Here is a 22,660-nt window from a genome sequence, read left to right as displayed (position 1 = left end):
GATTTCTCTTAGAGTGCTTTCCCGTTTCTAGAACTACTTAGGTACAATACCTACCAATACCTTATGTACACCATGTCATAATGTAATACCTTAATCCTCTTTTTTTCCCCCTCCTCTTGCTCCGAGGCTGATATACTATGTACGAAAAAAACGGAATCAAGCTATCGACAAGACTGCCAAACAGGGCAACTCGTAATCTCATTCGCCTGCCGCCTATCTGCTAGCGTCCCGAGCCATGTGAGGCTACATATTCATTAAAAATCGTATCATTATGACTACGTCTTCTCCAAATTCGTTGGATGATTAGATATTTCCCCCGCGCGCCCCCTTTCGACTTGCGGCCGCGGGTATCTCGACTACCGTCGATAAGCTTGCTAACTTGCACGTAGTAGTCTTACGCTTCTTCCAGTGGCTCTGCGTATCGCGGTTGTTTCTCTGAGAGCAAGTTAGAGGGGCGGGAGAGCCACGATCCCTTCCTAGATCGGCTCGGCGATTCTGACTAGCTCCGCACCAGGAATCCGGAGAGGATAGCCTGCCTACCTATTACGGACAGCGCGGCTGACCCGAACAACAACGACGACGTCAGCGGTACCTTTGTGCCGCTGCCATGTGCTACTGTATTTAGGGGTATTATTCAGCAGCCCCGTCCTAGATCTATCCTTTGAATAATATGTGGGTAAATTGCAAACAAAGAAGGCTGCTGATGTGGCCTCTTCTTTGCCGCTGAAGGCAATAGAACGACACGATAGGGAGGGACTGTTGGCTGTGTAGCCGTCAACAAGCGTATGAAGATCCTTACCAACTGCTACGTGTGTAGCGTAGAGACCCTGATGGCACCTTTCCACGTGAGATGGTGCCTGGATATGTCCACAGCTGCTCCGGCACGATGTTTGATGTGTGCTGGGTTTCTATGCTAACGAGACCGCCTTGGAAGGTCGTCCCAACCTAGACGTATCAGTTACACGCTTATTAGTTAACCAGGACCATGGTTCTACATCGTAACTATTCATCCACGAATAAGGCCAGCTTAAGGCCCGATTCTGTCCACTGGACGAACCTCTGGTGGAAGATGAGGAGCAGACCACGTTAGAATGGATCTCCTCAACAGAAGACTACTAGATGGACGATGGATATATCCCCCCATGGTAGATGTGAGAAGTACATAACGTGTCACTGACGACAGCTGAGACACCTCATCTGCACACCAATGAAGCTGGTTTGCTTTTTCCTGCCCCATTCTTCGTGTCGGGTACCACTCTAGCGCAGACTATTGCGTACGAAGGGATAGGTTGGAGCGGAGAGAAGAGTAGAAGGGAAGCGGCAAGCGAGGAGAGGGGTAGAACAGAAGTCAGTCTATACGGCACTTGAGAATTAGCATCACGGATGGTCGTATGCTAGCAGGAAAGCTGGTCTCGATATCTAGAAGCCGGTCCAATGGACCAACCTATCCTTAAACGAACCGTCCCGCCCAATGACGACACAGCTGCTGGTTGGGTGCCTTATGACGTCGGTCTAGTACATGGGTCGGGCTACGGCCGACGAGTTCAAATCGGTGGATTCGGCCAATGGAGACACACTAGAGGGTCAAACAGCTAGCTAGCTACGCAGCGACGACAAGGAAAAGAGCATTGGCCAGGTGGTTGTGAAGTCTCAAGGCCAAGACTTCGCATCGTACAGCCACATGTACAGGACGTTGTGATCTTCAGGGTCTTCCTTGTGCAACGAGGTCTGCGGGGAGACGGGCGCTCGCTGGTGAAAGGACACACAGTTCTTCGCGTGATTGGAAAGTGTAACTTGGACTCGAGATATTTTCTGGTTTGGGTTCTCGTTTTCTCCAGATTATTCCAGGTCACTGCTGCGAAAGGCTGTAGTAACACCCCAAGAATTGTCGAAAAGTGATGCAATATGGGATTCATGGGATCCCCTTTCGCCACTTGGGGATCGAAGAGGGGGGTGCCGTGCGCACGTTGCTGTTTATATAAACAACCATGCGACGAGAGATTGAGGCTTAGACGAATCCGCATCATGCCCGTTGGAAACGGGGGGGCAGACGGGGGTGCGTTCAATCTCATAGGATGCATAACTAGGTGCTGGAACAGCGGAGCGGATAGGATGAGATGAGATTCCTTGAAACGAAACCATGAATGATCCGTCACCCGCGCCAACTTTGATGAATCTGTCTTAGCTGCTTACATAGTAGGATCCCTTCTGAGATGACCCCTTCACTGACAAAGTGGTAGGTCACAAAGTGGTAGCTCATCCCCGTATTAGGTCATACCAAGGGAAATCGCCAAGCTACAGGCCAAGCTACAGGCCAAGCTTTTTTGCTTCGAATCCGTTGACGCGTTTCCGCAGAAGAAGGACGGAGCAATTGGTGTGTGGCCCTGGGGTGAGAAACGGGCAAGGGAAAGGATAATTTACCTTACTGTGGTGCACGTATCTTGCATGACGACCTCCGCAGTCAGATAGCTTCTATTTTCCCGCAGTGCCGCTCTCCTTCCCCATGGAGTATCGCGTTTCAAGTCTTTCCCACTGCCGGACTCGATAGATTGGATTGGATTGGACCGGTTCCATTGTTGATGGCCGTGGGTCTCTTCTTGGGAAGCTCTTTTAATTCATGGATCTGGAGTATTACACCTGGGTCAAATACATAATGGTCAAATACATACAGAGTGTACTATGTATGTATGTAGCCAATAGCCAACAGCCAACATCCATCAGCCAGCAGCCAACAACCAACAGTTTTCTCCAAGTGTGTTAAATAGTTCGTGTGTCCTATCCGTTGTCGAGTCCACAACGGTCGACCGGGAGAAGTGGTAACGGCAATAATACATACATAGTAATAACGATAGATAATTGGAGAGCTGGGCACTTCGGGATGCTCATTCGACATAATAGTACATAGTATGTAGTGTAGAGGGGGGCCAGGGGAGAGAGGGCATTGCGAATATTGGCGCAATTTTGAGGGCGGTCGTTGGGAATTGCCTTTGGGGGCGGTCAAGCGAGGTTAAAAATGACATCATCTCGCATAGTGGTTTTCTTGCTAAGATTTGGTGCGGGATTATTATTGGATGCTAGCCCCGGTAGTGGTCCACACAGACATGTGCAGGGGAATTCATAGCCTGCCTAAATATTGGCAGGGATGAGATAGCCAAGCCGTTAGAGACACCCCCTCCTCGTTCGTTATCAATCGCGGTACTACACACACGTACTACACACGTACTATTGGCCGTGTAAGATGTACCTGGCTTTCTCCACAGCGGAATGCGCATGGAGGGTACAGATGCGGTAAAATTCGGACACTCAGAAATCAGTAAGAATAGCCATTACTTACTTGCGACTACCTATACATACTACTTTCACTTCCGCAAGCTGGTCTGATCGTGCAATGTACCTCTACTCTGTCATGTAGGTACAGCTACACTTTACATATAAAGGTAGGGTTAGAGTAGTATGTATGTAGTATACGCACTTATACGCATATATTAAGGTCGAGAGTGTATACCCCGTCTCCATAATGGGCATTGGCCAAATGCCATTTCTGGAGCTATGGGAATGCGATTGTTTGCGCATAAGGGCCTTTTTCTTCTTCTTTTTTTCTTTCTTTTTTTTGGTTACCGTTGCTCTTTTTTATATTAGTATACATTTATAGGTATAGTTACATGATGTATATTCTCGCAATCTTCCGAATAAGTATTTCCACGGAATTGAGAGAAACTACATACATACATACCTAACCTATATGATAGGTATCTCTAAGCATATAATATAATAATAACAATAATGATAATACATGTTACTTATCGTGTATGTAAACAAATGTCTCGGAGAATTCCCATATTGGGGTCTTGTTCCTAGGTATCATTGTCGTTTGTATACTATTATGTACTACATACATACCTAGGTATGTATGTATGTATGTATGTATGCTAGTGATATATTAATATAACGAATGTAATCAGTCATCTCGCTAATTACATCCTTCCTGCTTATTTGATTAATCTGATTCTCATATCGCTATCGTTGTTATATTAGATATAATCTCACTTAACTATGCAATGCTGGTGTATGCTATGCTATGCTATGCTATGCTATGCTACCTATGCTATGATATACTATAACTATGTAGGTATAGGTATTATGGACTTTTATTACTCCTTTGCAAGCCATCAGCTTATGTATATCATATGTATGCACTGGGGGTGGGTTACATAGGTACTGAGTATGATATACATATCATCGTTCGCCTCTTTTTATTCTTATTATTTTCCATCTTTTTCTTAGATAGTGTAACTAGTTAGGTACTTCGTATGTATTATTGTTTGTCTGTTTGCCTCCTCCCCCAGCCAACCGGCTTAAACCAACCTCACCTCACCGCCTCTTGTTCGACAGATGGATAGGTATGTAATGCGCGCACGCACAAGCAAGCAGGCACGGAGAGGGCCGGCGTCTAACTCACTCACTTACTCGCTCACGTATATATGTTATGTATGTATGTATGTATGTATGTATGTATGTATGTATGTATGTATGTATGTATGTATGTATGCCTGCCTGCCTGTGTGTGTGAGTGTGTCGGCTCTAAGTGGACGGGACGCGGCTTGTCCGTCCCTCGACAGAAAACCCGGGGTTCCCTTGCCTTTCCCACCCTTCCCTTCTTCCTGCGTGTTCTGACCTGCTCATGCACGACTGCCGATCCCTGCCGAACTGTGTGCGTGGTCAGAGTCGCATGCCTGCCGACTAAGATATATCTAACTATGTAGGTATGTAGGTATACTCTATCCACTACATACGTACTGCATACATGCCCAGGCAAGTTACTAATAGATAACATCAATACCCCAGTCCAACGCACGTGAAGGAGGATCCCGTCTCCAGTATATTATTACCTACTGCCGGTTGTAGACCGCTCTCAGTGCCCTTGCCTGCCCGTGGGTAGCAACTACATACATACGAAGAAGCATCATGTGTATATGTACGCACGGTAGTTGAGCTACGTAACAGTTTGCCTCTCCGGAGTTTCGAGCAAGACATTGACTCTAACTCCCTGCCTACCTACCTACCTACATACTGGCGACCGTCATTATATGTTAGGTAGTCAGGATCATACATATGTAGGTAGGTAGTTAGGATGTACACTATGTATCACCTCGCTCACGTACGTCCGGCTTACCTCGATAGGAAAAAGGGGAGAACGAGTTGTTTACCTTGGCGCTTACTAGCCTTGTCTAAGCCTCAGGACGATAAAAGGGGGAGAGCAATCACGCAATCGAAGGGTCTGTCACTATGCCCGTATGTCTGTACGTAGGTAGTAGTAATACATAGTAGCAGTATGTACATAGTAGTCTGATGTGAAAAGGGGGCTCGTGGAGATTAGGGATAGAAACTATAATACAATACAATACATACATAGATCATGCTATGGCGCAGCGTCCGTCGCCGTTTTTGTTCCTGGCCTTGAAACCACGGTGCTGCCGATCTATCTAGATAGCCACGAATGACATGTGCGCACATCCATCCTTCAAACATACATACATACATACATACATACCTACACTAGAGGGGAAAGAAAAAGAGGGAGTGCTGTTCCAGAACACTGGATCCGGCACTCGGGAGCGCGGCGCTGAAGAAACTCCTCTCTGCTCGAAAGCCAGTCGTTCCTTTTTCCCTATGAAGTAGATGATAAGCCGCCGATCGACAGGCCCGCGTCGCGTGGTGAACCGTGAAGCGTTTCTAGGGAAATTGGGCGGATGATCTTGCTTCTAAGGATAGAAACACACAAAAATACGCACGAGATCAAACGGCGGCTGGGATTAAGATATCTTTAGACGTACGTACGTATGTACATACATAGAGGGATCGTCGGAGAAAAGTTCTAGAATTTCTCTTTTGTGTTTTTACGGGCATCGTACGACTGCATGGGATACGTAGGATCTATAATACATACGCTTATGTATGTATCTGTTGGCTTCAACTCGGCTTATCTAGCCCACCAAGGCACTCGGAAAGATGCCTAGAAGTGACCCTAACAGTTTACATAGGTACTCTATGAAATAAATAATCAGAGTGGATAGTAATCGCGAAGAGAGGTTGGCAACACTGTGAAGCTGGTGTGATTTAGAGCTCCATGTGTATATGAACATCCCACGGTCACGCCACTCTCTCTTAAGATGGTAATCAATCTGATTAATATGTACTGTGCCTTACTATAACTTATCTCTTGTACCTTGTTAGCGAGTGATAGTCACTTCTATTGGGCTGTTGACATGTATCTGCTGCTCATGGTCGGTTAGTTGACGATAACCTCATTACCCCTTTTCAAGACTCCCAACGTTCCAACCAACCGGGGAGCCGTCTAGCAACCAAGGCATACTACATAAATACAAAAGATTAACCTAACTTAGGTACTATGTATTGATGACTTATGATTCCCATAAAAATAACTCAATTCACCAGATAGTCAAAGCGCCTAACGCGCTATCCCACCCATGTAATAATACCCATGATCGCTAAGATCCGATCGATTTGACTACTGCTACGGAACGGCCCAACTAAATCGGCTCGGCCCTCATCGCACTCCTCATTATTTTGCTTGATTTGAATCTACTGTACACCACCAGCCAGAGGTCCTGAACTCACGTAGCTGAATAATACTAGCCATGCATTTTAAACAAAAAAAGGGAAAATATTTCTATAGCACAATTGCCAATTCGGGCCTGTCGATGCCCTCTTCGCTCAGGTTCGGGTAATAAGGCACCATGGCGTCGGCGGCTTGCACGTACGCGTCGTTGTAGAGCCGCCAGTAAGGCTGTCGTACCTTGCGGGCGGGGTGGAATAGACCCGCCCATACGTAGTTCAGTACGAGACCGGGTCCGACGGCCATTCGAATGGCTTCGATAGCTTCTACAATACGGTCTATAACATGTGGGCTGGTTTCGAAGAGGTTAGGCCAGAGAAGGTTCAGTAGATGCACCATAGCGTCTTCGCAGCCTAGACCAACTACACCTAGTGCAATATGCTTGACCACGGACGCGGCCGTCTGCCGATGTACCTGGTCACGGTCGATGAGGGCATCTTCCAGGAGCGGCGTCACAGCGTAGACGTAATCTTTGGCCATTTCTCCAATGTACTCGAAGAGGAATGATAAAGACTTGAGCACACCATTTTGTACGTTGAGTTCAGGGACCCGATACTCGTTCATCAGAGCAGGGAGCACTGTGAAAGGAGCACAAGTCTCAGCAACAATACCGATTGCGACAGCCGTGCAAACTCGGGATTGACGCTCCTGGACGCGCAGGTTGTTCAGTAAGGTAGCCAGCACATCTTGTGGTCCGATAGCTTTCGCGATGAAACCAAACGTGTTATTGGCTGCTCTTCTGATGCCCTTTTTGTGTGCCTTTAGCATATCCAACAGTTCGAAGCAAATCCTCATCCATTCTCTCGCGTTTACACTCTCTGGTCCCCGATCGGCAATACGGCCGACGAGATCGATTGTATTCTCCTGTACCTTTTCGTGACGATTTCGTAAGATAGGAGTAAGACGCGGTAGTAGATCCTTGATTGGAGGCTGCATTTGGCTGATACCAACAACGGTAACAATGCTTCGGAGAGCCGCGAGGATTGAGCCAAGAACTTCAGGGTACTCCTCTCCGAGGTATTCGTACAAGACAACGCCTAGCTTACCCATAAGGGCATCCTCGCCGCACTGCTTCATGACTATTGCAATCCTGCTGATAAGATCCGCGGCTTGCTGCCGGATCGTTGCGGATTTGTTGTTGAGACGCCACAAGATTGTTGACACTATTTGGGGCAAATACGGCTTACAGCGCGTGCCTAGGGCGTTGACCACCGTGCCGAAGCCGTTTAGCATAATGATATCTTCGACACTTTGCTCCTGGAAGGAATGGAGAATGCCGTCGATAAGTCGCTCCTCCAACCTCTCACCAATATCCGCCGCCCCTAAGCTAGCAACTACCTTCTCAACGGTCTCGACAGTCATTTTACGGTAGGCCTCGCTCTCATCTTTGAGATTGCCAACAATTCGCTCGAGAATCTCGCTGACGCCAACCTTCTGGCCGATATCAACGGTTGTTTCGACCTGTAATAATAGAATTAGCAACGAATAGATAACGAATAGGGTCAATGAGGTTAACGTACCACTTGTCGATAGTTTCGCTTATCTAGGGCCATCCGCCTGACCCAGAAACTCTTGAAGAACTCATCTAGAACGTGTTCTTTGAGGTAACCAGCTGTCACACCTTCAGTGCCCGCACACTGAGATACAACCTTCAACACGACCTTCTTCATCTCTTCGTCCGGAGACGAGAATTCTCGGAGAAGGATATCCATTACTTGTGAGGTATAATAATTGGCATATTCTTCATCCATAAGGGGGATGATATAACCAACAGCCTTGAGAAAGCCAGCGAGACCTTTGCCGCGTTGCTTGCGTGCACCAGTCCATAGAGGGTTTAAAATATCATCGAAGCTTTCAATACCATAAGGGTTAGAGGCTTCAGCAAGAGCAGCAATAGCCAAACTAGTGACCGTCCGTACCTTTGTTTGCTCATCATTCAGGTTTGGGCCTATGCAGTCCACAAGACCTTTAAGATGGGGTAGAACGGCACATCCCATTAGGATAGGAATCTGTTGCACGATCTTGACTCCAGTATGTCGGGCTTGCCATGACTTCTTGCTTCGACATACTGCTCGTAAGAAAGGTAAAAGAGCGGGAATCCCTAGCGCTGAGGCCACAACCGCGAAGGCTCTTGCTGTTGTATTACGTACGTACTCGTCGACATGGTCGATATCCGGCCTCATCGTGCTGATCATAGTGGCGAGACCGGCGGCTTTACTGAGATTAGAGATAATCTCTCGACCCTCGACCCTTGCATAATAATCTTGATCGATGAGGAGCGGTTCAATGACGACTAGGATTTTGTGAACGTAAGGACGGACAAGGTCGTCAAGCTTCCATAGGATACGGTCGATTACTTTGACGAGCAAATGACGTTCTTGATCTTCCAGGGTCTTCTCCATTAGAAGAGGGAGAATCTGGTTGAACAGAGCCCCAGCACCGAACTGCCTTGCATTATCTGTGAGTTGTCTGAGAGCAGTCTTTCGCATAGGAGGAGTACCATTCTTGATCTTCAGGAGAAGCCTCATAATCTTCCTCTCCTTCAGCTCTTCAACGCTTAGGCTATTTTCATCAGAGCCATCTGCTAGTTTGCCGAAGTAAGCCATGTCTTCCTGCTTGAAAAATTGTAGTTCTCCAACGCCAGGGATTTCTTTGGGCATCTGGCTTCCTCCTAATCTCGTACTCTCCGGGTCCTGCATCATGAAACCGCCATAATTTGGCGGTAGCGGCGTCGCTGCGATCCTATGGAGAGGGGCATGGCCGGTAGGATATCCTGATGGCGGGTCGAGAATCTTGAAGCCCTGCTCTTCTCCAGGAAGTAACGTGTTCAACTCTTCATCACCAAGGATGCCACCAGGGCCAGACATATCTGCTTTCGCTGCGCCAACTCCAAGCGAGGATGTATGCATCGGTGTAGCTAAGCCACTGTTACCGACAGGAGTCGCAGAGGGTGCTTGATCCCATCTCGATCTCTTCTTGCCGCCATCAGATGCGCCGGGGGTAGGGAGCGACGGCGCCTGGTCCCATCTGGATCTCTTGGTCTTCCCTTCGGCAGAGTCTGATGAGGGTTCATCCACAGCAGAAGAAGCAACATCCCATCTCTTCTTGCGCTTTCGCCCAGCCGTCACTGCCTCAGTAGATCCGGCATCTGTGTTCTCTTTATCTCCATTTTTGAGTGTTGCTTCGTGATCGTCATCAACATCTTTCCCTTCCCGCTTCGCCTGAATAGCACGCTTAACCCTTTCTTCTTCCCTTTCTATTTCTCTCCGTTCCATAATATCTCGATATGTATCTCCTTCGGCGGTGTCCCCTTGGCGGTTGAAGGCGTCGGCTCTTGTCGGGGTGAGAACGCGATCGAAGCGACGTTTCTGGTAGTCAGTTTCGCGGTCAACGATCCTCGTGCTGTTTTCGCCTCTTCCTGCAAATGGATCATCCTCTTCGACTCCATTGCCGTGGGCGAATTCGTCAATCTGGGCACGCGTCGCGGTATACTGGCCAACTAAACGACGCGAGTTATCGGCATCTTCCATTTCTTCATCCTCGCCATCGGCGACAGGGATAGATGTGAGATATCCTGCATATTTATCATCTCCATCACGGTCGTAGAGCTCTGTGTCGAAAGATTCGGTAAGCTTTGCCTTGGTTGAGCTCTCAGATCGCTGGTTCTTGGGGTCTCGGCCGCGCGACCCATTCTTAGCAGCTGCAGCAGCGTTCCGCTCAGCCTGGAGCTTTCTAACGGCGTCAAAGTCAGCGTCTGACATGATTAACAGTTCAGCCGGACGCTGTCTTGACCTTTTATTAGATGGAAGCGTAAAGGGGAGAGGCTGGTTGAAGATGAACGAGATTTCATGCGCTGGTGAGGCTCTAAATGGTTAGTGATCAAGTCATAACGAAAAGGTGTTGCTAGGGAGGCTCCACTCTGTACTTGATAGTTGCTAATCTTGATTTGCCGCCTTAGGGAGTTTATGTAAGGTGGATAAGTTGTGGCAAACCGCCTGTGGCTAGTACACCTACTATGAGGTACCTCATACATGGAATTTCCTACTTAATCCAGTCCATGTGTGAATCAGTCAACCTAGTTTCTACATATCGGATAAAAGCAATGTCCCGTTCAACCAAAATTTACGCCAATGGAATATTTCACTCTTACCAAATGATCTCGTAATATTTATCAAAGTGCACAAAATATAGCAAAAATCACCCAGAGCCATTCAAAAGCACATATTCCGTAGATTGACTACGTAACTACCACCCGAGCGGTGTAAATGATTGCTCAGCGTCGAGCTAAGTTCGGCCGAATCCATCTGTCCTCTCACTGAGATATACCTTTTTACTCAACCCTGAATCTCCGCAAAATATGTCCCTCCTTCTTATCAAAAATACCATCGACCTACTGCCCTCCGAGCTTGCACCGGCAAGACCAACCCCATAGCAGCCGGGGGACGGGGCTGCAAGGTAATTGTGAAATATACAAAGGACGGTAGTGAAGGACTAGTAACACTTGTAGGTGTGAAGATAACTAGACATGTAAACATTAAAATGGTTGGCGTTGTCGTCATTCATGAAGTCGCCAAAGATTAGTAAATCCGTAGCGGATATTTTCTGCTCCTCTTTATTTCCTCCCCAATCCCCCGATCTCTTCGCATCGACAGGCCTCTGTCGGTTGGGTATCTTCGATATGACATCGATTTGCTGACTCTCTATGGTCAGATCTATTACTGTTTGGGTCTAAAAATTGCAGTACGCATGTGTAACGATTGGCGGTCCAGAGAAAATATCCTTGCCCTAGGCTCAATTATCGCAACCTTATGGCATCAAAGTAGTCTTGTTGACGGGATTCCTTAAACATGAGGAGGTCCCGGTCTACCTTGGCCTAGGGAATTCAGTAGCTCATGCGGTGGTATCCGTTGCATACCGCTACCGCGATCGAACATGGATGTAGGAGCTGGGACGTAACCCTCACGCTTCTTGCGGTATCGGTCTAATGCCAGACCAGCAAGTACAATAAGTACCATGAGGCCTAATGATATGGCTAATCCGATAAGAGCTACAAATACGAGTGGCATACCACTATCATCTGATGATAAAGTTAGCGGGTATACAAGTAGATATCTAGACTGTAAACTTACTTGAAGAAGTAAAGAAGTTGTTGTTTTGTACGAAGATTCGGGAGATCGACCCGGCCGTGCCATCGATACTTGAGGTGAGTGCGTAAGGCCGCATCATCGTGCCATTGAAGATTGCGCTCGATGCTGTACCAAATCCCGGTATTACAATAGAGCCGGTCATCAAGAGGACTTGATCGGAAGCGACGGGATCGGATGAGTCGTGAGATTGAGTCACCGTAAACATCTGTAAGCTACTGATTACAGACCCTCGGTCGAACGTGACGCCAGCAGATTTCCAAGATGAGCCATCGTGCTTCATCAGATAGGTGGAACCATCAGACTGCGTACCGGCAACCCAGATCTGCTTTGAATCACTACTCGCAGCAGTTAAGGCATTCACAGGACCTGGTAGATCTGAGGCGCCTGAGTATGGAGTCCAATGAGAACTTGAGGCGTCGTAGGAGGCCAGAAAGGCCCCGCTTTCATTGAGGGTCAGGTTACCACCCGCAAGCAGAACTGAATTGCTCGACCACATCATGCAGTTGACATCACCGTCAAGTTCAAAACCAGGCCGGTTCCACTGACTAGTTCCGGTGCTAAAAAGGCAGACGCTAGGACAGGGAAGCGAACCGGCTCTCTCGAAGGAGCCACCAACATAGACATCCCCAGTCTCCGGGCGGACAGTAACAGAGGAGACAACTACATTGTCGCCAGCGAGAGCAGGGGGCTGCGAATTAAACGACTTGGACGCAAGGTTGTACGAAATGAGACCATTGACAACGGACCCCTGAACAGTGCCATTGACTCGCCCGCCAGCATATAGGTTGTCGCCCTGGACCACCAATGATAAGAATGCTGAACTTTCAGATACTTCGGCGCCTAACCCCGTCACGGAGTCGGAATCTGCACCGTCGATGAAAGCTAGGTTATAAATAGTTGAACCGTTAGACGCATTCGCAATAAAGTGCCCGCCAAGTACTGTAACGTTCTTCCCATCACTTTCGTAAAACGCTCCTGTGACGACGCCAGCAATAGTATCAGTACCGTTCTCTAGGTTCGTGCGCTTCGAGAGTCCATCTGCAGGGGTGCTGGACTGGCTGGTTGGCGGGTAAATTTTGATAGGGAAGTTGCCAAACCCGTTAGATACGGTTGTAGCACCGTATGCTCGAAGGGCCTGAGAGGATATCGATCCAGCATATATGGTCTCATTATCTGATACTGCTACCGCCGTCGTAAGAACACCGTTTAAAAATGGAACTGGAGTATCTAAGTTTTGCAACCAGTTCTTTTGCGATTTGACCCAGACTGCAAAGCCTTGCACCTCAGCAACGTCATTATTGCCGAATGCAAGAAGGTGCGTAAATTCACCAGTTAAGGCGATGACGTCTTCTGCTGCGCTCTCGCTGAGGTTCATGGTTATCGGTACAATATTTGTAACAGTTCCGTCCACACCAGCTCCGAGTGGTGTCCATTGGTTGTTTGTGCTGTCATAAATCGCAACGTTTGCTAATCCCGGCGTCGAACCATCCTGGGTATTGTTGAACCGGCCGCCGACGAATAGACTATTGCCATCCAGGTGCATCGACAAGACTTCGCCATTTATGCCACCGTCAAGCGCCAAAGTCTTTCCATCGCTATCGATGGCGACAATGTTACTCTCGTTGTTAGAGGTGAAATTACCGCCGATATAAGTTCGGTCTTTGCTAGCGACCAACGATGTTACCGCGGATCTAGGTTCGAATGAAGAACTGAGCTTGATGAAAGCAGAACTGGCAAAATCGGATGTCTCAACTGTCGCCCGGTTAGGATCATATTCGAACAATCCGTTTAAGCCACCAGTAGAATTTAGAAGCTCGAATCCAACTCTTTGGGCTACCATCACGAAATCATCGCCGGGAATAGATTGCGATTGGTCAGGTACAGGTGATAATGTAACACTAGGCCTGAAGGAACTTGAGCTAGCATCGACAGAACCTATATGAAGTTGGTCATATTTGTCGTACTCGTTAGTCTGATACAAAATTCTCGGATCCATTGTTCGATTGGCACCACTTGACGTCAACGTCCCCGATACTCTAACCTGACCACGTCTCAAGCAAGTGTTATCCTGAAGACATCCAGGTGTATACAACTTGATGATGTATTCCCCAGATTCTTTGATATCCGGGTAGAACACAACTGAAGCAGCGTCGGAGGCTACGGGTTTCGGCAGCTGGGCTGATAGATATTGAGCGTAGCTTTGTCCCGACGGAGTCACTGTCCATGTTCCCGTTGTGGTCGCTTCTGAAGGCGTTGAGGTATTGGCGCAGCTGGGTTCGTTGAAATCATTGATAGCAAAGGCGAAGATATCGTCCTGGAATAGTTCAATACCAGCCAGGCCTCCACCATTACCGTACCAGGCGGAGATGTCAAGTCTAAATGCGTTCATCCCAAGCCGGTTTACAAAGTGGAAATCTTGGAATTCGACAGAAGGGTCGTCGCTAAGCGGACACTCGCTGGTACACGTAGAGTTCTGCTTGGTCACGGGGTCAATGTAGGTGAAGTTCATGATACCGTTCAGCGGCAGCGCAGTGAATCTCCAAGTCCGAGTTCCTCGACCATCTTGGTGAGTATTCCATAAACGAAGTTTAGTAGGTTCAAAACCGTAGTTGAAAGCTGCCCTCCACGTTCCTGGTGTATTGTCCTGCAAGAGCCAAGCATTACCAGAACCGTCAGTACCATTGGTTTTACAAACAATGTTCTTCGGGTCACTGAAACCTGCAGCCAATGTACCCTGATCAGCTTCGATAGTCGCGGTAGAAAGATTGATAACCTGGCCATCAGGCGTACTCGGCGCGCTCGTGTTTCCTAGGCCCGTAAAACTTCCCCCGAAGATTATATGCCCGGTAGGCGCCTTCGTAATTGAGTTGACAGGCCCATTAAAGCCAGCAAATGGCAGACTTGCCCAGCTTTTCGACGCAAGCCACGTAATCGCGTTGGTAGAGTTTGCTGCCCTAAAGCTACCGCCAACATAGACCTTACCAGCCGAATCATCACATAACAAGCTGTTAACTTGACCTGAAAGATTAGCCAGAGGAGTGACTTTGGAAGTATTCGGGTCGAAAGACGCGATGCCTGGTGATTGTACTCCTCCTAAGCTTGTGAAGTTGCCGGCTAGAATGACCTCCCCTTGAAACATGCACATTGTCTGAATAGATGCGTCGGCGTCCAGGAGATTGACGAATACCCCATTTGGAAGGCGCGTCAAAAGCTGTTCAGATCCATTAGAACTGAAAGGCAGCTCGGACTGCCCCTCATATTGGTAAAGAGAAATGCCACTAAAGTCACCAGCGATTCCAACTCTTCCAAGTTGACGTGTGTCGAGATTCGCATCAGGTATCTGATTGAAGGTGATCGCTCCCGATAACGACGCGAACGAGGCGAGGGCAAGAAACCATGGCGATGGCATCGAAGCATGACTGCGCGTAGCGCAGCCCTGGCGGAATGCTATTTTCATAGCTGCTTTGACCTATGGCCGAATTAAGGGCAACGTGCCCGTGTCTCGATAACACCCAATTTGGAGATTCCCTATTAACGAAAACCTCGTCTTCCAACACGGCGCAAACGCTTTATTTTCCGACGGAGTCCATAACCTCGAGGAAATCGATATATAGTGCGCGCGCGGAAACTGGAATTAGAGGCTAATAGGTAAGTGCGGATTGAAGGCGTCGCAATGTGTTGTGTTATTGCGAAACGATTAATTCTCGAGAATGCGAATTCGGCGTCGAAAAACAAAAACAAAAAACTAAATGAGTGGACTGACGGGAATCCCGAGGCGACAAGTGGTATCAATTAAGATTATAATCTTGAACTGACTTTTATTATTGTACTCGGCCGTCGGACGGATTGCGTTGTCTCCTCGAGTTCCAAGATTTAGAGGAAAGTGGTTCTTAGTGAGTGCCTGGATCTAGCGATAATAATTAGAATGGGCTGTGCTGCGGTACCCGAGTGCCTAGAGTGTGTTGTCACTAGGTGTGGGGTGGTGCCTGCACTGGTACCCTATTAGCTCACGTCAACCACTAAGATTTCCCCCAATTTTAACTAAACTAGCCTTGCTTCAAAAGGAAATCCAAATCGAGATGAAGGAAAGTTTTATCATTGGAAGAAAATACAAGACGATAAAGTACTGAGGCAATCCTCTATATCAATTCAACAAGCAAACAATTGCTCTGTGGAACAAAAAATAACCCCTCGCTCGCCAAAGGAAACATCTAAGGAGTGCAACCAGGGGGAAGGGAGACTTATCACTGACCAGTTCTCAAATGATACCAATGCACAATGTAACGGTCGTCCGATGGTGCCACCTTGGGAGTGATGTGTACCTCTGCCAACTGTACCACTGTGATAAAAGTAATGCTTTCCTACTGCTAGGCCGCCACTAGATCCCAGTTTCGTAAACTGGATTGTTTAATTTGATTTTTGCTTGGTTAAGTGCCCAGGAGTAGGAACTTGACAACAGCAGGGACAGGCTTAACCCAATATGTTAGGGCTGATTTCTGAAAGTGTGCCTGGTGGTGATTCTTCGGAAACGAGCGACGTGGGAATGCTGTATAAATCCCTTTAAGTGGTGAAATAAGCGAATGTGGGAGACAGTGACGACGCGATCGTACTTGGTGTGTCTTAACTGTCCCGGAACTTGTTGCTGTCAAACGTAGTCTGCCGGATAATGCTGCGCTCAGATCAGGGGTTTAGAGGCAAGTTGTTGGTTAGATCGTCAGAAAACGCGAACGAGTGACTTAAAATGAGAAATGACTGTTGTGAAAAAAAGAAAATGCCGTACGGGCGAGAATAGTGCAACAATATATTGTTACGCGATTCACGTATTAACCTAGAGTAATAAAGAGGTAAAAGGAGTGACAATACTCTTTGGTGTTTTCTGCCTCTTCGTTGTCGAACGTCGAACGGGTGAGAAAAACGGCCAGCGTGCAATAGGAAGAGCTAGAGCGAAATGTGCAAGTGGAAGGGAGAGGCATGGGAGGGTCTGCACCTGCAGTAGCGTAATTTCTGCTGAGAGCTAGCCAGCTTTGCGCACACGCTCCACATGTGTCCGTAGGGGGCTGACAGGGATCGTTCCTGAGGGAAGCCACAATCTCGTCTTCCCAGTCTGTAACTAGTCTAGTCTCATCGTCCGACTGCAAGTGGCCGTTAAAAGAGAAGCCATCTTATCCGAAGTCTCACGGGCGGTTTTCTCGTGTTTTTATTATGCAAATTTCATCATTACGTCGGCTAATCCCGTACTATGTAGTATAACGGTTTCTTTAACAATAGCTATAGTATTGTCATTCCTGAGAATAGAAAGGATTCGGAATTGTATTTCGTATACCCCTTACATGTAGTTCAATAGAATACATAACCAACCTATCTCAGCTATATATACCTTCTAAAAGGGCAATTTAAAGGCTTACATTTAGATGATCGCCAGCGTCGAAAAGCCGACCAATAACAGAGTAAGTAGCAATAACTTTTTCCAATTTTAATCCATAGGATCTTTTATAATTGCTTTGCCGCTGCCGTAACGTCGAGCGTATACAAAATAGCGATAAGAAATACCAACCCTTCAAGACTACGGACACGGAATTAGGGAGATATGCGGAATTTGGGGGTTCGAAACATGCAAGATCCGAGATGCAAGATACATTAACATAACCGTGGTCCGGGACTTGAAGAAACATCACCATACTTACCAGTCGCAAGAGATTCCGGGAGAGCGCGGAGATCCGCACTTAGATCGGATAGAACCTATTGGTTGGTTCATCCTATGCACTCCTTCCAACTCCTCCTTCTGTTTTCTATTAAGTGGCTGACCAAATATACGGTTTAAGGCCAAACCTTACCTTAGGTATGTTAGGTGGGTAGATAGGTAGGTAGGTACTTAATACTCATCTCACAAATTAAAATATTTTATTCCTTTGGTCGCTTTTTGAATGGCGCAAGTCACGTAGTAGGAAAGTCGGACAGAGCTAATCCGATTAAACTATTGAACTATTTCTAATCTCATTACTTGGTGTTGCTATTTTGCGATTCCCCCACACCCATTCGGGTCTTATAATCGCGAGGGCTTTCAAAGAATTGCGGGTTACCACCCCACATCCCTCTCTTCGCAGCCTTTGCCTTACTCTCTGCAGCCTTATACTTCTCCTCAAGACCACCAAATTCAGCACCGGTCTTAGCCTCGTATGTCGTAGCCAGCCCTCGCTTCAACATTTCCAAGCCAACATCACGGCGGATAAGGAACCGCCTTACAAATACGGTAGCGACGACACGATCGTACTGGTCACGTCTGTAGATCTTTGCTCGAACCCTTCGCCCAAGTAGGTATTCGGATAACCAGACGAGGGCATCCGTCGAAAATGGTTGGGCAGGTCGTCCGAAATGAGCGCCTTCTGGTGCGTCGATACCGGCGATACGTATAGGAATCTAAATCGTTTAAGAATTAGATATAGAGAACGGTCAAATAGGGTAATGACTAACTTACCGTCCTATTCTTCAACTCTACCTTCTTGACCGGGACGTTTCGTAGCCATCCCCACCCCGCTAGACGACCACCGGGCGTGTGATATAAATGGAAGTTATCTCCATCTCCGACACTGGTGACTTGACCGAAGATGCTTCTCTTCCTGAAAAAGTTCGGTCGGATATGAATAGTACCGGGGATTCGACGTAGGTATGAACGGTAGATCTGCAAGGAAACGACAACGGTTGTCGTTACAAGCAAAGTCGGGACCCAATTTCTAGGGTCTTTGTAATGTTGCCAGTCGGTTCCGTTTAAACTATCAGACCAGGAGACTGGTCGTCTCGAAGAATCACCGTCTTTCCCAGAGGCAGAGGTGAATGGCCATACCATTATAGTTGTGACTTAGAAAGGTCAGAGACCAATCCTTGGATTGAAAGTATAAACTGTTGCTTATTTGAAGTCTCCAAGATCAGACCGATCGACAACCGGTAGGTAGCCTTGGGGCTTTCCCCAATGGAGCAAAAGCTATCCTTATCTTATCGGGTTGCTTGCTGCAGTGCCACCTAGCCCCTAGGCAAGCTAAGTCAGATGTTGCATCTTGCATGTGTGAAACAAAAAGCCCCGTCGACGTCAATGTGCAGTTATCAATAATATCAAACTTAAAACTATACCAATAAGAAGGAGCTTGGTAAAGCTCAAGTAACAACTAAAAGGTAAAACACAAATAACCAAAACATCCCAAGTCTACCTAAGGTTAGGCACCTAAAGCTTAACAACTTTTATTACTTTACTTTTCGAAAACGGATATCAATTTGAGCGTAAATATTTTGATAAATCAACGTGTTGCCTTGTATGGTATTCACCACGAAAAATATATACCTATCACACGAATCTAGGGCACATTTAAGCCTCAGCTCGTCCTGACGACAACATCCCAGAGTTACATCAACGACAGTCCACGAACAGGCAATCGGATACCACGCAGCATCTTATAAGAGGCCTATTTCTTCTTTAATTAACCAGGCTTCGCAATCATTGGCTGTGAAGCTTGATGCTATTTTGTGCGCCTCCATTGGGTTAGGCAATTAGGACTCATCGAGATATTGCAACCCGATGGACTAAGTGCAAGATTGGACTTCTCCTTTGAATTCTAATATTAAGACGACGCCATCATGTTAAATCCTCGTCGGCGGTTGGTTCAACTACAAGGGTCTGAACATCAGCCTCTTTTGAGTCGTGTCGTTTTTGGCCCGCCAGAACAAGAGCCACCCCTCGGTAACGATACGAATGACCACATCCACCTACCGGTGTATACAAATATCCATAGGATACGAAGAGATGTCATCAGCATAGTCGAGGACTTTCTCACTCTTGAGCAGTTAACAGACCTCCGACTCAATATTTCAGTTGTCCGACCGCTGGTAGACAAGTTATACGAGCAGAATGATATATCTATCGGTACGTATACTCACTTATTGCGCTAAGTTGTTTATATACTCTGTTTCATCCCAGCACCTACCTACTTATATAGATTATGTAAATAAAGCTAATCACAGACTAGTTTATTGTTTGCTCGTGAACCGCTCTCAGTTCCTCCATGAGCAGGAGCATATGACCAATAGACAAAACGTTCACTTCACACGGGCGACCCTCTGTGAGCTTGTAGCTACCCGCATCCTAAGACGTTTTGGCGATGATAACCCAGGCTCGGAAGGACTCCTTCTTTTAGCTAAAATTCTGGTTACCGGGTTTGGGCCGTTTCAGAACGCTCCGGAGGAGATTCGTGAAGAGGCATTTCTTGGTCCTACGTGGAGTCAAAATAGGACTTTACCGGCACTTGAGGTGGCTATCCTAAGTAGTAGCAAGCATTTTCTCAGTTCTACACATTGTCAAAAAGTGTAAGTTTCTCCAGTTGAGAATCCGCCACGAAACTTACAGATATTAGTGTCAACGCAATTTACATTGGGCAAGTTATTTATACTCCAACCACTTTTGGTACGTATGCGATAGGTCCAACTTTAACATATTAACTCTTTTTCTCCATATTCTTGTCTTCCCGAGTCTAACAGGATAACAGTATGTGACCAATACCTTTTATTTCGATCAAGGCCATCCGTCATCCTCCAGCAGATAATGCTCTTATAACAAATCAATCCTATATAGCGACCTATGTGATTGCTAACGCTAGTAGCTGGATATGATACCGGACCGATACAAACTAAAGCCTATCTCGTTATACGAACCCCGCGAGGCACCTTTACTTAACCAGTATCGGCTGGTAGTGCCTCGCACGAGGAACATACTAGAAATAACCCAGTTCATTATCCTCCTCACCTTATATCTCCTATTTATGCTCGAACGGAAACCGGAGTATTTGAGCGGTTTTGAGATGGCATTTTCGATATACGCGTTTGGCTGGGTTCTTGATCAGTTCGCAACGATCTTAGCACATGGATGGTAAATCAGTTCGAACATGTTTACATTTTTATATGCTAAGGAAGATAATAGGAACGTATACACGCAAAATCTTTGGTCGTTCTTGGATGTCATGTTCGCGTTGGTCTACTGGATATATTTGATATTAAGAATATACGGTTGGAGAACCGGACAACCTGAACTAGGCCAACAAGCTCTTGACGTCCTTGCAATGGGAGCTCCAGTGCTTGTCCCTCGGCTAGCGTTCAACTTATTATCGGATAACTTAGTATTCCTATCCCTACGATCTATGATGGCGGATTTCACTCTGCTTACAGCACTGGCAGCCTGGTTCGTATCCCTAAGCACACTACGCGCCGCTACCCGATGAAGTTCTGTGAGACTGATGACGACCAGGTGCTTTTGTGGATTCCTGCTATCTATGGTGTGGCTCGCAGAAGGGCGCCACAATATCGTGTAGGTATTTTAGCTGCAAAAGTTCTTCATAGACTAACCATTCACAGGACAATCAGTAAATGGATGCTGTGGATTTGGTTCGGCTTGGATGGCACTGGTATTTCACGTTCTGTGAGTGAGGCTGAAAATGCTTATATGCTTGCTTCCCTAACATCGTGCCCTATAGGGGGAATTTCACTGGCTTCTAGGACCGACCTTGATGGTCACATTCGCGTTCCTGGGTAACACATTATTCCTAACGATCTTGGTTTCGATGCTCTCGAATACTTTTGGTACCATTGTCTCCAATGCTACCGCCGAGATACAGTTTCGAAAAGCGGTCTTAACGCTCGAAGGTGTGAAAAGCGACGCGATATTCGCCTACCAACCTCCATTTAACATCATTGCCCTATTCGTATTGGTTCCGATGAGATTCTTTGTTAGTCCTCGTTGGTTCCACAAGATTCATGTAGCAACAGTCAGGACAATCAATCTACCGGTGCTACTCCTTATCGCCGGGATCGAGAGGCAACTCCTATGGTCAGATACGGAATTGGTGGAATACCCGACAGAACAGCTACCAAAGAAACGTCGTTCCCGGAGCTGGTTTTGGGAGAAATGGAGGATAACAAGCCACGGGGACATCCAGGCTGTTTTTGATATTCCTCCGCCGGATTCAGTTGAACACGACATTACAGTCGACGATGAGCTAACGCACCATATGATTAGAAGACAGTTTGCTCGACAGCAAAGTTCGACGCTAGTAGAGGCGAGTAAGAATCAAGACAACGAGTCGAATCAGCCGCCACCACCTAAGACGCCGAGTCGTAGGGATTCTATAGCCCCATATGGGATGCTAACAGACCAGATACGAGCCATCATGAGTGAATCGTCCGAGATCGAGGATCTATCAAGCCGTTTAGGCACATTAGAGAGCACCACCTCGAGGATTGAGGAGATGCTAGCAAGGCTATGTAACGATAGTATCGGTGGTAGCGATGGTAATAATGCTAGAACTACCTCGGAGCAGGGGGTCGATGATGGTAACTGGATATAATATATCAACTTACCTAGTTATTCGTGGTAGTATGGCTGGGCCTTCAAATAAATAAGAGCGTAGGCGTACAAGATAATTTGGGCAAACGGGGTATATATCGGAATCGAGAGTTTTACATAGCATATATTGAGCACTGTGTTGGGAGGTTTAACACCTGAACAAATACGAAATATGTGGTCCAAGCTATTGTCCAAGCTATTGTCCATCCAAAAAGCCACTGTGAACAATGCCACCAAAAAATTAGATTAATACACCCAGCTCCATTGGTTGTGTAAATCAGACGACGAGAGAATTGGCAGGCACATGGAGGTGTGTAAGTGTTTGTCTAGGTCAAACACGCAACACGCACCTGCACTCCGGATCTTGAGTTGAGATGAAGGAAATGTTCCTGCTATCTTTTTCGTCGAGAGGTAGTTATTCTTTCAAATAACAAATCCCAACCGAATCTAAATCTATTAGCAATATCAACTACATCTATGCCTACCTACCTACAA

At 46.9% G+C, this 22,660-nt stretch overlaps 4 protein-coding genes across 4 annotated transcripts; 1 reads left to right on the top strand and 3 right to left on the bottom strand.

The window, feature by feature from the left end:
• Positions 1-6,691: 6,691 nt before the first annotated feature.
• On the bottom strand, positions 6,692-10,398 carry F4813DRAFT_386017 (armadillo-type protein; the record flags this gene model as incomplete). Its single annotated transcript, XM_049246351.1, has 2 exons — positions 6,692-8,098; positions 8,158-10,398. The coding sequence occupies 2 exons, from the start codon at positions 10,396-10,398 to the stop codon at positions 6,692-6,694; spliced, it is 3,648 nt and encodes a 1,215-aa protein (XP_049103453.1).
• Positions 10,399-11,337: 939 nt separating this feature from the next.
• F4813DRAFT_230756 (cortical protein marker for cell polarity-domain-containing protein) lies at positions 11,338-15,924 on the bottom strand. The gene is made up of 2 exons (XM_049239912.1): positions 11,767-15,924; positions 11,338-11,714 (listed from the first exon to the last, which is right to left on the bottom strand). Exons 1-2 carry the CDS (start codon positions 15,239-15,241, stop codon positions 11,479-11,481), a joined length of 3,711 nt encoding a protein of 1,236 aa, XP_049103452.1. The 5' UTR covers positions 15,242-15,924; the 3' UTR covers positions 11,338-11,478.
• Positions 15,925-17,739: 1,815 nt separating this feature from the next.
• On the bottom strand, positions 17,740-18,736 carry F4813DRAFT_347750 (SNase-domain-containing protein). The gene is made up of 2 exons (XM_049241995.1): positions 18,260-18,736; positions 17,740-18,201 (listed from the first exon to the last, which is right to left on the bottom strand). The coding sequence occupies exons 1-2, from the start codon at positions 18,626-18,628 to the stop codon at positions 17,782-17,784; spliced, it is 789 nt and encodes a 262-aa protein (XP_049103451.1). The 5' UTR covers positions 18,629-18,736; the 3' UTR covers positions 17,740-17,781.
• A 160-nt stretch (positions 18,737-18,896) lies between these two features.
• Positions 18,897-22,348, top strand: F4813DRAFT_347749 (uncharacterized protein). Its single transcript, XM_049241994.1, has 8 exons — positions 18,897-19,696; positions 19,800-20,136; positions 20,184-20,232; positions 20,430-20,695; positions 20,747-21,004; positions 21,071-21,130; positions 21,178-21,241; positions 21,297-22,348. Exons 1-8 carry the CDS (start codon positions 19,411-19,413, stop codon positions 22,164-22,166), a joined length of 2,190 nt encoding a protein of 729 aa, XP_049103450.1. The 5' UTR covers positions 18,897-19,410; the 3' UTR covers positions 22,167-22,348.
• The last annotated feature ends 312 nt before the right edge of the window (positions 22,349-22,660 follow it).

This window comes from Daldinia decipiens, assembly GCF_022478715.1.
Source record: "Daldinia decipiens strain CBS 113046 unplaced genomic scaffold F4813scaffold_4, whole genome shotgun sequence".
In the NCBI taxonomy this organism is placed as follows: domain Eukaryota; kingdom Fungi; phylum Ascomycota; class Sordariomycetes; order Xylariales; family Hypoxylaceae; genus Daldinia; species Daldinia decipiens.
Note: the sequence above shows the minus strand (reverse complement) of the source record. Positions and strands in the feature narration are given on the sequence as shown.

Bases quoted from the DNA above. Each gene is read 5' to 3' on its own strand.
- F4813DRAFT_347750 (XM_049241995.1), bottom strand. From the start codon at position 18,628: ATGGTATGGCCATTCACCTCTGCCTCTGGGAAAGACGGTGATTCTTCG. The intron at 18,202-18,259 runs GTAAGTTAGTCA...TAAACGATTTAG, and splicing joins TAGAGTTGAAGAATAGGACG to ATTCCTATACGTATCGCCGG.
- F4813DRAFT_347749 (XM_049241994.1), top strand. From the start codon at position 19,411: ATGTTAAATCCTCGTCGGCGGTTGGTTCAACTACAAGGGTCTGAACAT. The intron at 19,697-19,799 runs GTACGTATACTC...ATCACAGACTAG, and splicing joins GCAGAATGATATATCTATCG to TTTATTGTTTGCTCGTGAAC. The intron at 20,233-20,429 runs GGTACGTATGCG...TAACGCTAGTAG, and splicing joins TTTATACTCCAACCACTTTT to CTGGATATGATACCGGACCG.
- F4813DRAFT_230756 (XM_049239912.1), bottom strand. From the start codon at position 15,241: ATGAAAATAGCATTCCGCCAGGGCTGCGCTACGCGCAGTCATGCTTCG. The intron at 11,715-11,766 runs GTAAGTTTACAG...CTTTATCATCAG, and splicing joins CAACTTCTTTACTTCTTCAA to ATGATAGTGGTATGCCACTC.